At 40.2% G+C, this 16,718-nt stretch overlaps 2 protein-coding genes across 7 annotated transcripts in view; one reads left to right on the top strand and one right to left on the bottom strand.

Annotated features, from left to right (window-relative positions):
- Positions 1–16,718, bottom strand: part of SSPN (sarcospan) — a 256,373-nt gene that overhangs the window by 2,322 nt on the left and 237,333 nt on the right. The window lies entirely within an intron of this gene.
- The window catches only part of ITPR2 (inositol 1,4,5-trisphosphate receptor type 2), a 494,379-nt gene that overhangs the window by 429,844 nt on the left and 47,817 nt on the right, over positions 1–16,718 (top strand). For all 6 annotated transcript variants that reach the window (XM_036080194.2, XM_078075789.1, XM_078075790.1 and 3 more), the window contains 3 exons: positions 2,985–3,115; positions 4,224–4,389; positions 15,094–15,254. In XM_036080194.2, the coding sequence (XP_035936087.2) occupies positions 2,985–3,115; positions 4,224–4,389; positions 15,094–15,254 (458 nt within the window). The remainder of the gene's footprint in view (positions 1–2,984; positions 3,116–4,223; positions 4,390–15,093; positions 15,255–16,718) is intronic.

The raw sequence follows: 16,718 nt of genomic DNA, 5'->3' as shown, positions 1-16,718 counted from the left end.
GAGGGACTCCCCACTCATTATCCCTAGTATTAAATGTTCTCTATTCTGATCTCTTTGCACCACTTCTGTGGCTGTAATCACATGTTAACTTGTCTTGTTATTTAAGTAAATGTTTTATCTCATACTATTTCATTAGCTAGATGATAAACCACCTTGCCCCTGTTTAAAGTTCTCCAGCGGCTCCCCTGGGCTTTCAGGATAAAGTTTAAACTCTTTAGCTAGGCGTATGAGTCTCTCCATAGTGAACAGGTCCCTTCCTGTTTCTCTTCTCACACTTGTCTGCATGCACCAAAGGCCCAGTCATTCCAGTGCACCTGTAGTTCCTCAAACGCTCATCCTCTTTTCTCTGCCTAGAATGTCTTACTTTGCTGATATTACTGGCCAGGCATGTGTCTCTTTGAATATTCAACTCAGGTGCCACCTTCTTCAAGATGCTATCCCTGATGCCCCCTGCCCCCGTGAGATGCACGCTATCCTGTCTGCACAGTATCCTGGGATAGGACATTGCCTTTGTTCATCTGCTGACCCACCTTTCCTAGGAAACCATAAATCTCCTAGGGGCTGCCACACTTTCCTCTTTCCACCTGTCTACCTAGCACCTGGCCCAGGGTCTGTGGAGACAGTGAACTGAGGCAGGTTTGGCATGGGGAAGGCCTGCTGGTTATGTAGGTAGGTCTCCACAAGGTGGCATTTACTTAGGTGAATCTACTATGACTCAGGGCCTGGCTTTTAGCCTGCAGGCAAGGGAACTTGGCTTAACGTATTGTGAGTAAATCCATCTCACAAAGATAGAGCCTTATTAACCAAACTCATGGAGGCTCCTGTATAAAACTAGCACGCCGACGCACCAATTCCTACGGAGTGGGTTGACGGGACTGTGGCTGTCATTGACCTGGCCTGGGCACTCTCCCCCTGCGTACATGCTATACAGAAAGTCAATACTCTCATTTGATGTATTTGCAGCCAATCTATTTTATTTCACAATGGCTAATCACGTGAATTGTGTGTGGATTTTACTAGCTCACCTGTTAACGAATGAACAGCCTCATTTTTAAATTCTTAGGAAGAGATGGGAGCACTTTCGTGTGGCTTCTATGGACTGACTAACCTGGCACTTTGTTAAGTCTTCAGTATACATTTATGTCACATGACCAGGTAGTTGCTGATTGACTATATGAATGCAGATCCTGCCACTAAATATAAGATTGCTTTGACTGAACATCTAACCATGGCAAAGTAGCATATAGACATATTGCATATGACCTCATTACTGGAAAACCACATCTCTCTATAAAAATTCCTTTAATTCCCTTACCCATTTTTAACTAGTTTTCTTCACGTTCTTCCTGGCCATCACGTTAGAACCCACCTTCAGGTGTCGGGGGCCTAACTAGCATGTTGCAGACAGAGCTTTCTCTGCCTGCCTTATCTCTTCCCCACAAGCCTCACCTCTTCCCCATTTCTCCTTCCTCCAAAGGCAGCTTATTTCTTCTACTTTCTAAATCAGAATGTGCCTTGAGGCTCACCTCGAAGGTAAGTGGTCTGGCACAGACCTGGCTGTTAGCTTTGATGCTGCAACATCATGCCTACCCATCTCTGACTTCCGCCCTCCTCTTGAGGTATATATTTATGTTTTAAAAAGAAACCGCTCTGAGTAAAGGGAAAATATCAGGATCTTCCCATCCATGTGAAGTTAAAATAAAGTCAGTTCACAAGAGGAAAATCAGCCTTTTTGTAACAAAGTACCAAACAGGCTGTTGGTCATGGATCATGTAGACAAAATTAGACTGTTTCTTTTTCTTTTTTCCCCCTTTGGTTGTTTTTACATTTGTGCCTGTGGCTACACAATTCCAAAATTCGACACCACTATGGTTCTTTAGCCTTGTAACAAGAAAAACACATTTCTGCTCACTTATCAATTTTAGGAAATCCTGATTCTTTTTTTTTTTTAAGATTTTATTTATTTATTTATTTTAGAGAGAGAAAGTGTGTGCAAAGTGGGGGAGGAGCAGAGGGGGGGGAGTGGGGGGGCAGCATCTCAAGCAGACTCCACACTGAATGCAGAGTCTGACATAGGGCTCGATCTCATGACCCTGAGATTGCGACCTGAGCCGAAACCAAGAGTTGGACGCTTAACCGACTGAGCCACCCAGGCGCCCCAGAAATCCTGATTCTAATACAGTATGAACTTTTCACTATTTTAAATGACTGGGAAATTATTACCAAGTTTACCTTTAAACCAAATTAAGACCAGGAATTTTTTTTGTAACATTTTATCTTTTCTGTCTCCTTGTTTCTCCCTAAATATTTTCACGTAAGTACATTCACATAAAATAAATTGTTCACATAAATATATTGTGCTTCTTGTCCATAGCTCAATGCTCATCATTAAAAGAGCTTAGATGCTTAACTAAATTAATGAAAGAATATCTGCCCTAATTCTTAAGCACCTACCATGTGTATTCTAATCCCTGTGCAGTGTTTTACATATCCCAAATATAATCTTCTGAAGGGGTTCATCCTTAATCAGACATCCCCATTTTACAGATGAGGATAGTGAGGTCAAGTGACTGCCCAAGTCTCAGTACTGGTACAGAGTAGAATTTAGAGCCACGCTCACCTGGCTTCCTTGTGCACGCTCTTTTTCCTGCAATATCTTTGCTTACTGGGTGAGTGGACTGTCTTCCTGAGGTCTTACCACAACCTCCCCACACTACAACAGTGCACCAGGCAGATGAGCTTTCCTTATGTTGTCCTTTCCATTCTGCCATTTGTCACTCTTGGAAGAAAACAAATATTTCAGAATACTATTGTGTGGCCTTCTCAGCCTGTATCAGTCATGGGCTACTACAAGTCAAATACGTGCTATTTGCTTCAAAAAATTGTTTCATGGCACAGTTGTGAAGGAATGGCTATTTGGAAGTAGACGGGAGCATATTTAAAACATGAGTTTGCTGCCTGGTTTAACTTGTGTGTTTTTATAGCTGATGAAGAGTATGAGGATGGAATTGAAAGGACATGTGATACTCTCCTTATGTGCATTGTCACCGTCCTGAACCAGGGCCTCCGGAATGGCGGTGGTGTGGGAGATGTTCTCAGAAGGCCATCGAAAGATGTAAGCTGGAGAATAAAATATTTTTTTAAGAAGAACATAAGCATTTTTTAAAATTTTCTTAACAGCATCTACAACACAATTTTTGTCTTCAAGATGCTATATTGTGTCGTTTGCTTTAAACGTATGTATAATGGTGGCCATTAAAACCAATTAATTGTATATTAGAACTACACAGAAATAGCTAACGTCCTAAAAAAATCTATGTCTGTTAGTAGGGTTATGAAAAGTTTCCAAGTTTGAACTGTGTATTATATTACAACCATGAGATCATGACTACAAATTTGGTAGAGGAGTTAATGGTTGCATAAATAACAGAAACTAGGCTGCCTCTTGTCCATCAGGCTTCTCAGGCATGAAGATTTACTCTTTGCCTCTGACTAGTAATAGCGGCCATTATTTATCCATGATGAATATAAAATTTGAACAAATTCTAAAATGATTTCATATATTAAAATGGCAAGGCTAAAAAATTTCTCATTAGCTGCAAAAGCTCGAGCGCCAGGCTGAAGGCTTGAGAAATCTGAGTTCTGCAATAAGCCAGCTGTGGCGTATTGTCAGTTCATCTGATGGTTCCTCATCTATGAAATGGCTGGATTGTAGCATCTCTAATGTGTGTTTTAATACTGCCCATCAGGTAGAAGTAAGCTGGAGCTGTCTGTACTTGACCCTATAAGGCCAAGAACAAAATCTACTCTAGAAATTGATTAGGCATTAGGTCCTTCTCAGCTCCCTAATTGCTGACCTTGGGAATTGCTACTTGTCTACCTTTCGTGCAGCTTCTGGGATGGGATCCCAATGTGCCAAAATGCATTTAGCAGAATGATACAGTACAGTGGTTTTTAATAAAAGGTACGTTCCCCATTGATGGGAGGGCATAAGTCCTGGAGAATGGAAGGGGCTCTGGGAACAGATGTGAGGTTTATCTCACAACACTTAAAGGAAAGAAAATGAAGACAGAAAGTGGGTCTTATTTTTTCCAACTTGGAGCACTGTTTATATTCATTCAGCAAACCTTTATTAAATATATTCTCTATTCTAGACTGTATGTCAAATCAACGTACCTTGAAAATATGTATACATATACATTTTTTTTTTATTTTTATTTCAGGAGCCCTTGTTTGCTGCCCGAGTGGTGTATGACCTTCTTTTTTATTTCATTGTCATCATTATTGTCCTTAACTTGATTTTTGGTGTTATCATTGATACTTTTGCTGATCTCAGAAGTGAAAAACAGAAAAAAGAAGAAATTCTAAAGACAACTTGCTTCATCTGTGGTAAGTGTTCTCAGGATACTAAAATAATAGGTGAAGAAACTATCCAGGAGGAAGGAGGGGCTAGAGTGATTTTTATTTGTCATGCTTTGGGAAAAATAATTTTAATTTGTGGTTTGTTTTTTTTTTTAAGAATTTATTTATTTGCAAGCGAGAGAATGAGAGCCAGAGAGCATGAGAGGGAGGAGGGTCAGAGGGAGAAGCAGACTCCCCGCTGAGCAGGGAGCCCGGTGCGGCACTCGATCCCGGGACTCCAGGATCATGACCTGAGCCAAAGGCAGTCGCTTAACCAACTGAGCCACCCAGGCACTCTGGGAAAAATAATTTTAAAATGAAAGCTGGACAAAAATTATGTAACCGAGCATTAGACTAGGGTTCTCTGCTTCCAGAAATAGATAGAAGAATTATATCCGAAAGCTATCTTGTCATTATTTCTGCAATTTGTATGACTCTCTGTAGAATGTGTTGCAAAATTTCAAAAGGTTACACCAACTGGCAAACAGATTTTTAATCACAATAACATATTGATTAAATGACAGAATGATTTTTATTTTATTTTGTTGGATTATGAATCCACAGATGATTTCTCTAGCAGCTTGAACTTCTATTCACTGACTGTACTTCTGTCAGTTTTTCATCTCTCTCTCTCTCACACACACACACACACACACCACACTCTCTTCCCCTTTGCCCATTGTTAGCTCTCAGACTGACCCAACTCTCTCCTTGCCCTCATCATTCCCTTTTGCTCTACCCTCTTCTCAATGTATTTCAGCCCTTTGGTAGTCTCTGTAGCTGACCTAGCATCCTAGAGTTCTTCCTTCTCTTTGAATATTCACTAAGTCCAGGTTATCCTCACCATCTATTTCACCATGTTGAGCTGAAGAATCTTTTGGTTAAAGTCACATAACGAGCATAAGGGCTTCACTACAACATTATTCTATATAACTCAAATTGAGCCCTCAATAAATCCCATTCCCTCCTTGATTCACCTTTTGTCAATTGTCTCATTCTCCTCAATGGGTCTCCCAAACCTTTCCAGCATTCCTTCAACGCTCAGAGGTGTACCAAGTACTAACCTGTAACAATGAACTGTATTCCAAGGAAACAAACATGAGTTGGACATGCCCTTCTTCAGGGTGTTTACAATCTAGTATGGAATACAAACACAATAAGTATCACTGCTATCTAGTGTGTTAAGAGACATGATAGAGAAGTTCACAGGCTGTTATACCCCTTCAGGTTGTGGTGGGGGCAAGCAAGAAAGAGTCAAGAAAGGCTTTTAGAAGAGATGATCACTGAACTGATGGTAAAAGATAGAAGGTAGCTAGTCATATTAAAGTGAGTAGAAGCAGGGCACCTGGGTGGCTCAGTAGGTTAAGCATCTGCCTTCGACTCAGGTCATGATCCCGGGGTCCTGGGATCAAGCCCCACTTCGCGTCAGTGGGGAATCTGCTTCTCCCCTCTATCCTTCCCCCTACTCGTGCTCTCTCTCTCTCACATAAATAAATAAAATCTTTAAAAAAATTAAGTGGGTAGAAGCAGAGTGACCAGCATAAGAACAGGCATGAAGGGAAGAACAGCACAATGGGAGTCTTCAGTTACTATAAGGAGCTCAGTGTTGCTGGAGCGTGAATTTCAGTGCAGTCTATGCCCCAAGAAGAGGTTCACCAGAACATGGCCTTTTATGTTAAAAGACTTGGACTTTGTCCTGTAGACTTATAGAGGATGCTGAACCATTAAAGAATTTAAGTAGAAGAGTACAGGGTCTAATTTTTGTTTCAGAGCAATGGAGCAGCTACAGAAGTTGTTTTTCAGGGGACATAGTCCAAGTGAAAGGTAACAAAACTTTGATGCAGGAAAGTTAAGGTGCAGTACTAAGGGTAGAGGACAGGGTCATGGAATACTTAGAGAGAGACTTTTAAAATCTCAGTGGTTAGGAATGAATATGAAAGATAGTTGGGTGTGTGGGTGGGTGGTAGTACCAACTGTTGAGTTTGAGAAGAAAAGAAGAAAAGATTTGGAGAGGAATATGCTGAGTTTGGCTTCGGAAATACTGAAATTGCAGTGTGTACTCAACACCTCAGTGGGCCACACCCAGCACAGAGGTCAGCATGGGTCTGAGCCTCAGAGAATGAGTCTGCACTAGAGACAGTTATTGGGGAATCCTCCGTCTGTGTGTGGTAGCCAAAGCCAGAGCATGGGGAAGACTTCAGAGGGGGAAGAGAAGAAAATGGGGTTTAAAGTGGGAAATATCAGCACTGAAGAGTTGAGAGAAACAGGGTCAATGCGCGCACACACACATAGATCTTTCCAGTCAGAATGGTGTGAGGAGAACCAAGAATTTGTGTCATATGGATATGAGGGGAGGACACAGCCTTGGAAAGAAAGTGATTGATTATCAACTATTTCAAAGCAGAGAAGGCCAGTAACATATTATGCCAAATAGAGCCTTTGGATTTCTCATTCAGGTGATTCAGAATAAAGATGGAGTACTTTCCATGAGGATAAGTTACACAATGCTGGGGGAGATTTACCAGAAGGAAATGAGGCAGAAAGAAGAGCCTTTCTTTATATATCTAGGCTAGATGGAGGGAAGCAAGATTGGGATGGGGCCAAGGAAGATATCGTACAATCATTCAGGGGTTTGGGGAAGAGAGGCATTGTATGGAAGAGTGAGTTCTGTGGAGGAAAAGACATGCTGCCCTTGAAAATCTTTGTGTGTGTTTCATGGTCTTGCTTTTACAGTGCTTCCTCTAAGTCCTTCCCTTCACAATCATAATAACTATTATGTCAGCATGCAACCTTGGAAGAAAGGGTTCTTTGGAAGAATGTATCAGTTAGATGTGAGCCTCATTTGAGGCCATGATCCTTCCCCCCACATTCTAACAAGAAAGATGAAGAGCAAAGCAAGCCCATCACTTAAGTACCATTCCTGCTCCTCGAGGCTTTCCCTTTGCTGTCAAAATTCTCTTTGGCTTTCACAGTTACTTAAAAAAACCTATAACTTATAAATTCCTTAAAACATCACAATAACCCTCATCACCAGATTGAATGTTTTTCTCAACTCTCCCCATTAGGTTCCTGCTGACCTTTTCTTCTGCCTTGGATTGCTCATTTTCTCGTTCTATCACAAGTCTTCTCCCAACCACTGGATAAATGGTTCGGATTTTATTATTGCCAAATGTGCAACCACAGCTCCAACCTCTTTCCAGGTTTTTGTCCTTTGTTTTCAGTTGTTGACGGACACCTATACAGGCATGACTTTTGGCAGCCACATCTACCATGTCTGAAAACTAGTGCCGCTTGCCTTTCCATCTTCTTCTTCTGACCTAGCAGTTTATCCTGATCTCTATATTGCCATTGATGACATCCCACTGGGCCTTCAGTTTTCTAGGCTGGGAGCTTCTCCATCATTTTTAGCATCTCCTTTTTCCTATTCCAGGTGCACTAGTTACCATGTGCTAATGAATCTGTGTTCCCCATTTCACTCACTTCCTTCCACACATCCCGCAAGCCACACCTTGGGTTTTCAGGCTCACCTTGGCTCACACCCCAAAATGTTCTGCTCAATGCTGCCAGACTAATTTTTCCAGTTTGATTTCATCACTTCCTTACTCGAAAGTCTATCAATAGCATTGCATAGTCTGTAACTCTAAAATTCCAAATTTCCTGGCACATAATGTGCTCCGTAATCAAGCTCCCTTTTTTGCCCACCTTTTCACCCAATGTTCCCCTCTTTATAGATCAACTTCCAGCCCAACTACATTACTCATCTTCAACTTAGAGACTCTCCACGTGTTCTCAGTTACGGTGTTTCCATTTGGAATGTCCAAACGCCTAAGCTGTTCAACTCCAACCCTCTCTCTAAGGCCAGCTCTAATGCCATTATTCCATGAAGACTTATCAGATTTCACTAACCAGCAGCAAACATGTCTGCTTCTAAATTGCTCACATCACACTTAGCAGTATGGTACCGTACTTATTTTTTGTTGTCTTATCTCTGTCAGATGCTATACACTGTCACATCGTAGAAAGGGCATGGACTTTATGGTTAAGTAAACACACTGGTTTCATATCCTGGATATGTGATCTTGGCCAAGTTTCCTTTTCACCTTGAACTATTATTCCCTCATCTGGAAAATGGGGAATATAATGCCATCTTTTGCGGTTTTAGTGAGTATAATTGAGATCATGTGTATCAAAATTCCTAGCTCAATGCTTAGCTGAGTAAGCCCTCAATGCACATTAATTTCCCTTCTTTAAGATACTTATTTTTTTTATGATTCCTTAGTATGTATTGAGGACCATTCATAAATATTTGCTTAATGAATGACTATTCAATAAATCAGCTTGAATGAATATTATCTCTATTTTATGTGGCTTATGACCTACAAAAGGAAGATAAATTGGGTAAGTACTAGACTGATATATACGGCAGACAAAAAACCTGGATGTACCAATTCCAAGTTATTTTAAATTTTGTCACATTCAGGGTATTGTTTTGGTAGCATACACATTACCACAGAGCTATAGGGTGATAAATCAGGAGGCATAGGAGGAGATATTAGATCAACATGGTCTATCGTACAGAAGCTTCACATTTATTCAAAAATCTGAGAGACCATTTAGGTAATTTAACCTAAGAGTAAATTTTAATAGTATTTTTTACATTAGAACAAATAGTATGCTATAAAGTAAAATAAATTTTTAAAGTAAAACAAATTTAATGTGAACATTTAAAATAAAACAGAATTTTTTTTTTTTAAATTGAAAAGTAATCCCAGGCGCTTATAGCTGCTCACCCCTGTGACCTCAGCAGCATAAAGTTTCTCTATTCCCTGCCCTCAAAGGACCTTTAGCAGAAATATGTGAGAAGCATTATCATAATGTATATCTAGATATGCGTGCGTTCCCGGAATTGCTTACCACATATAAGATCTAGTATATCCCATATACGTTAAAAGAACTCAATTACAAGAATGATCTAGACAGTTGGGACATTTGGGGGTTGTACTAGTAGCTATAAAATAGTGGTGATCAATTGATAAACGGTTCCTGTAAGAGTTGGGTGTTAAGTTGTGATCCAAAGAGGGATATCGTATCAAACAACAGAGGAGAGACTCTCCACAGTAGGAGAGAATTGGCTCCAGTAGCACATGTACCACGTGACACCCATAGTAACAACGGGGGGGGGGGTAGATTCTGTGACAGGCAATGAGAGCAGATGGGATGTTCCTTGCCTTGAAGGCAATGACCAGATGTTTGAGAATTATGACTCAGAAAACAATTGCTAATGATCCAGAAGGTGGTCACGATGGGGTGATGATTAGCAGATGACAGAGCTGAAGCAGTAAGCATAGGAACAAATTGGCGCTGGTATCCATATTAATTATTAATTTTGAGTTACCAGAGGCTGAAAATCCAGCCAGAAGGAGATGTTGACAGACCAGTGTGACAAAAATACCAAAATGGAGAAAGGATTGATGGTAGTCAGGTGCCTAGAATGGAAGATCTTTCTAGGTGATTTAATAGGAGATAAAGGCTATACTGACAGAGAGGGGCAGTGTGTTCTTCTCTTAGTATATTAGTTCTTTATCTGTACTTGTGCATCAAGGTCATTTATACTTTATTTGTTCAACAGTTACTTACTGAGTATCTACTATATACCAGGGTACTGCAGTAAACAAAATAGACAAAATTTACTGCCATCATGGAGCTCATTTCCCAGCACACATAGAAGGTATGATGCTAAGGGCTATGCAGAAAAATACAGCCGAGAAGAGGTATGGTGATGGGTGAGTGAGTGTCCTCACCTTAGTCATACTGTGTGGGAAACACAACATAGGTACCATCTTATTTTTCTGAAACCTTTGTGTTGAGCACACAGAGTTCCTCTTATCCTTCCTTTCTTTCTGCCTTGGTCATCTCCTCCAATACCCTGGCTTTCATTGTTTATTTTATGTCACTTATCTTTGAATTAGTATATTTACACCTTGACGTCTCTGTTTAAAATTTCTAGCTTTGGACCTAACAGTCCAACACTGGTTGTTCTATAGGCATCACAAATTCAGCACATCCCCAGTCAAATGTATCTTCCCTCTAAAGTCTCTTCCTCCTTTTGTTTTTCCTTGCTGTACTGATATTACCATAAATTCAGTCATTCAGGTCAGGAATTGTAGGGTCCTTCTTGATTCCTCCTAAATCTGTCCCTCTAATTGGAATTCAAGCCCTCTTAAATTTTCATCCAAAAACTTCTCTTCAATCTCTCCCTCTTCTTCTTTTTTTTCAATTATTCTGTCAATGTTAGTTGAATGCCTACTGTTTTCCAGATACTATGCCAGGTGCTGCTAATACAAAAATAAACCAGACAATAAAGTGGTAGAGGCTAAGATAGAAATAGATAAATTTTCATAGCAAAGTGTTATGGGCACAGGGAGGATCCACTAACTGTTTGTGTCTGTGCAAGTCAGTGGTAGTTGAGCTAGGTCTTGAAGAAGGAATACCTATAAGGCAGGAAAGAGAGGAGGTGGAGGCATAGAATTTTCCAAGGACACGGTTTGTTTGGAGAATGGCGAGAAAGTCAGAGTCGCTCTAAGAAATGTGCACAGAGTACATTGTCAGAGTATGAGTCCAGGGATGACTTCAAGTTCCCTGGTTGACAAGGACTTCATTAACAGAGGTAAAGAAGAGCTAAAGAAACAAATTTTTGATGACATGCCCATAAGCGAGCCAAGGGGATTTACCCAGTAGACAGCTGGAAATAGAAACTGAAGTTGAGAAGAAAGGTCAGTGCTGGGGCCACATCACCAGCACAGTCATGGCTGAAACCGTGGGAATGGCTGACAAAGCTTAGAGAGCAAGAACCAATGAAGATGAAAGACAACCAGTTCCCTGCCTTTACATCCCCCACCGCCCTAGTCCCCCAGTCTCCCCACTCTTAGCCTCTATTCCCAGTCTTCCTCTAAATCCCACCACAGGAAGTTACCTGAAGCACAACTCTAAACAGGCTAGTCTCCACTCAAAGGCCTTCTGGATAAAGTGCAGTTTCCATAGCTTTTCATTTAAAGCTCTTCACAGTTTAAAAAAAAAATAAAACTCTTCATGGTTTGTGCCAAATATACCATTACATCTTCATTTCCAAATGTTCCCTTCGGAGGAATTGACGCTCCCCCAAAGAGGTGATCTACTTTCATCTGCAGCTTTGCCCTGCCACTTCCTTTGCCTAGAAGGCCAAAGAACATGGCTTTTGAGCTAGAAATTTTTTTGTTTATATACCGACCGACTTCTCCACTAACGAGAGGTGTTAACTTGAGCAATTTATTGAATTCCTCTGAATCTCTTTCCTCACATGCTGAAAGGTCAGATTGGATTATTGTAATTATAAGAGCATAATTAAACATCTTTCTGTTGTTGTCAGCACAAATAGGTGCTCAATAAAAATTAGCTAGCTTTTATTACCATTTATCTCTTTTCCACTTGCCATAATCCTGTTTCAAGGCTAGACACTTAAAGCTTTACACCTCTTTTAAACCTTTTAAAATGTACCTTGTCACAATTCATTTTGTCCTCCTCTGTGCTTCTTTGGCAGTTTATACCACTTCAGGATATAGTGCAAGCTATCTGTTCTCTCTACCATATTACAGATTAATTGATAGTAGACACATTATTTTTATAGCCCTATGTACCTTGCAACAGAAAGGTAATTGTTTGAACTGAATTCTGGGAAAATCTACTTTAACATTCTCTCTCTCTCTTTAAGTGTTCTATTGAGATATAATTTATATACCCTACAACTCACCCATTTAAAGTCTACAATTCAGTGGTTCTTAGTATATATTCAGAGTTGTGCATCCATCATCACAATCAATTTTAGAACATTTTCATTGCCCCCAAAAGAAACCTCATACCTGTTAACCATCACCCACCAACCCTCCACCCCCAACCTTTCCTCCTCCTCAGCCCTAGGCAACCGTTGATCTACTTTCTGTCTCTACAGATTTGCCTCCCCTGGACATTTTACATAAATGGGACCGTATAATATGCGGCCTTCTGGGGCCTGCTTCTTTTACTTAGTATGATGTTTTCAAGATTCATGGTGTAGCACACATCAGTGCTTCATCCTTTGTATGGCTGAAAATTCCATTGTATGATATGATATATTTTGTTTATCTTTTCATTCATTGATGAACGTTTGGATTGTTTCTACTTTTTGGCTCTTAGGAATAATGCTATTGTGCACATTCATGCCCTAGCTTTTGTGTGGACATGTGTTTTCTGTTCTTTGGGTTAGGTACCTACAAGTGGACTTGCTGGGTCATATGGTCACTCTATGTTTAACCTTTTGAGGAGCTGCCAAACTGTTTTCTAAAGTAGCTGTACTCTTTCACATTCCCACCAGCAGAGTATGAGGGCTCCAGTCCATCCACATCATCACCAAGATTTGTTATTAATCTGTTTTTGATTATAGTCACCCATGTGGAATAACATTAGTGAAATATTCTTAATTCATTCCATAAATACCGTATTCAGGGCTGACTATAAACCGGACACCCAGGTTAGCTATAGGACCGTTGGTGAGGAAAAGAGACAAGTATATCTGCTCCTGGACACACAATAAATAATAAACATAATAAGTTCTTATCTAAGTTCCTAGATAAAATGGCATTCCTTTCTTCTGTACTAATTAGCAGGCAGGCTTTTTCTCACACAATCATTTTTACCTCTTTATCTTAGACTTGTGGTCCAGTTTAATTTAACACCTTTGTTGTGGCTATGTTCATTTTGTTAGGAGGTGATAAGCACTCTAGGAAAAAGAGGATAAAAGAGAAAGAGTGATTGAGGCTGTTGGCAAAAGGGAAGGGGCAGGTTGTAGGACTAAATAGGGTGATCAAGTTAAGCCACATGGAGAAGGTGAGATTTGAGCAAAAGCTTAAAGGTGAGCAAGTTAGAGAGACACCAGAGAGAAGAGCGCTGTGGACAGAAGAAGCAACCAGTCCAAAGGCCCTGAAGCAGGAGTCTGCATGCGAGCAACAAGGAGGCCAGTATGGCTGGATGAGAGTTCGCAAGGGGGAGGAGAGTAAGAGACAAGTTAAGCGAGGCTATAGGGCTAAATCACTTACACTTTAGCAAATAGATACCACATGGGACCTACTTATACTCAACAACTGGTCATTATTTATCTGAACTTCAAACTTAACTTGGTCTCACCTGAGCATCCTATATTTTATCTGGCAACCCTACTCATAAGCCATTGTAAGGCCTTTGATCTTTATGCTGAGTTGGTGGAGAACCACCACAGGGTTTGGAACAGAGGAGAGACACCATCCTACCTTGGGTTTTGAAGTATCTCAGTGGCTGCTGTGTCGAGTATAGGCCACAGAGAGTTGAAGTGGAAACAGGGGGGCCTGGGAGGCAATTGCAGTAGTCCAGGTGAGAGATGATGAAGGCTCAGATAAGCGTGGCGGCTGTGGAGGCCGTGAGAAGGGACCAGATTCCACGTATATGTTGAAGGTAGAGCCAAGAGAATTTCAACATGAATTGGATATGGGTGAGAGAAAGGATTTGAGGATGACTCCTCGGTTTTTGGCTTGAACAACTGGAAGACTAGAGTTGCCATGGAATGAAGAGGAGGACTGTGGGTGGAGCAGTTTTGGGGAAGAGTATGGATTTTATTTGGGCCATGCCAAGCTGATGATGGGTCAAATAAGATGAGGCATCACCATCAGCCAGCTAATTTTATGGTATTTTCCATTAAAATATCCAATAATATAATTTAAAAGGTCACCCTTCCACTAGGGACAGATTTTTTTTTTTACTTATTGTACTTCATATCTTATTATTTAAAGAGTCTTCTTCATGCCTGAATGGCTTTTTTAAATTATGCTTAGAAAAGAATAGCCAGGATTGGAATTCAATTTCCTAGTTTCTTCTCCAGTATCTGAACTGCAAAACCAGACTGAATCCCAACATCCCATTTTACTTGGCAATTGAATTCATTTTTCCATAGATGCTTTTCTTCATCTCCATTCATTTTCTTTCATCCACCCTTCAACTCTTGAGAGAAAAGCATCTTACTATGCAGAACCTCTCCTCAGTGTCCTTCCAGCAGCTGAAAATCTGCTCTGGATATTGAAAAGACCATCTCCTCCTTAAAATGCCAGGCACAGTAGTCTAAAGGGCTGGAGCCCTACTGCACTCGGAGCAAAGATCACTGTGGACGCTGGCTTGCCCTGTGCTGATTACAAATGGTTTTCAAGATGACTCTCTCAGCTGCCTCTCCTCTTTTTACCCAAGTTCCTGGATAAAATAACTTTTATTTTTTATGTCCTGATTAACAAGCCTGCCTTTTATTGCACAATCATTTTTACTTTTTCTTAGATTTGTGGTCCAGTTTAATTGGACAGTTTTGACATGGCTATATTTAAAATTATCTGCAAATTTTACAACTATAACAGGACCACACATCTCCAAGGATCCATTGGATAGGGGATGGAGGGGGGAGAATGTTAGTTTGGAAGAAATCTACAAGCTGTGGCCTTTTTTCTGGAGGTCTTGTGTACTGTGCTGTTTTTAATCATAACATTCTAAATTGGCACACTCACGGAAAGCCTTTATTCATGTAATTGTGATGTTTTGTTTTTATGCTAAGAAGTAAGTGCTGATTAAATGACAAATTACATACATTGTGTCTTCTGTGTTTTGCAGGACTTGAGAGGGACAAGTTTGATAATAAAACGGTTTCATTTGAGGAGCACATCAAGTCAGAACACAATATGTGGCATTATCTGTACTTCCTAGTCCTGGTGAAGGTTAAAGACCCAACTGAATACACTGGACCTGAAAGTTATGTGGCTCAAATGATCGTGGTGAGTGATGAGAGCATTTGAACCTTTGATGAGGTTGCAGTTGTATGCTTTCCCCTTCTCTACCCTACCTTCCCCCAATCATTGTGTTAACTTCTAAATAGGACTGTCAATCAATGAAGAATCCTCATACTGGCTAAATCATTGGACTTCTTGGTTATAGAAACCAAATCTAAGTCTCAAGTGCACAGATGATATTTACTGAAGAATTCTCTGTGCAGTGAATAGCACCATCTCAGCCACGTCTGTCATCTTCTGCCCTCGTGTCATTGCTGATGTCTCAGTTCCCCATATCTGGAACTTTCCCATTGGCAAATATGAACAGAGGAGTCATACTTTAAGAAATTCTTGGATTTCAGAAATCAGGAGTTTAAGAAATTGAACCGTGTTTGGGAAGAGTATAATGTTTGATCTCAATGAGAGAACACTGGTTTCCAAGCTATATACAGTTTGGGGTGTTGGTAATGATTGGCACTGATTCTGCCATACCTACTTGCTTATAACTAACTCCTCATTAAGATCCAGTAGCAAAGGCTGTGGTTGTCCATGACTTGGACTTTCTTCTGTTTTACAGAAGATTAAAACTAAGTGGCTTAAAGAGAAGTCAAAGTTACAGTGTTAGTGTACCATGATACACATTTAGTGAGTATTACCGCATCCGATATAAATTCTTGTATTCTTATAATAAACATAGCTGTATGTTGGAATTTTTTTCTCAAAAATCTTCTTATAAAACTATTTGAGAGTGAGGCTTTAGAAGAGTCATGATCCTCCTTGCTGCCTGGTCCCAAGGGTAACATTTAGTAAGCACCAATGCTGAAGCTTCAGGAGAGCCAGGTGACAGTGGCTGTGTGTCCCTCTTTCTGGAAGCTGGTCATGCATGTGGGAAGACATAAACTACAGTAGATGGAGCAACCAAAGAATATGTTTGGCGGGTAACATATTAATAAGTGCAAGTTAACATTGCAGTAATTTATCTTACCTGACAATATTTATATGTCACAGGAGGGCTACATGTAAACTGAATTTTTATTGCTGAGCATTTTTCATGTTTTTTTTCTTTTTGACTTGCATCCTACTATAAGTTGTTCTATGTGATTAGAGGTTTGCATCTTACTATGAAGTTGTCATTCCTTATGTGACAGTGGGCAGAACCTAACATTGTTTCTTTTCTCTCCATGTTTCCTTTTCTGCCCTCTCTCCCTTCTGCATTAGGAAAAAAGGTAATCGGTTTGAATATAGGCACTCATAGTCGTTATTTATACATTCTTGATCTCAAGATGTTCGGGGACCATCTATGTGAAATATTTTGCATCTGCTTGCTGGGGAAGAAACATGTAGAGCATTATGTTTAAAATGCAACTTCACATTGCTATATTTTATCAAAGTTTGAGTCAATTTAATGAATACATATTTACTGGGCATCTATTGCATCCCTTGGACTAAAAGATTTGGGGGAATACACTG

This window comes from Halichoerus grypus, chromosome 6 (assembly GCF_964656455.1).
Source record: "Halichoerus grypus chromosome 6, mHalGry1.hap1.1, whole genome shotgun sequence".
In the NCBI taxonomy this organism is placed as follows: Eukaryota; Metazoa; Chordata; class Mammalia; order Carnivora; family Phocidae; genus Halichoerus; species Halichoerus grypus.
The sequence above is the reverse complement of the archived record's forward strand: the minus strand, read 5'-3'. Positions and strand labels throughout refer to the sequence as shown.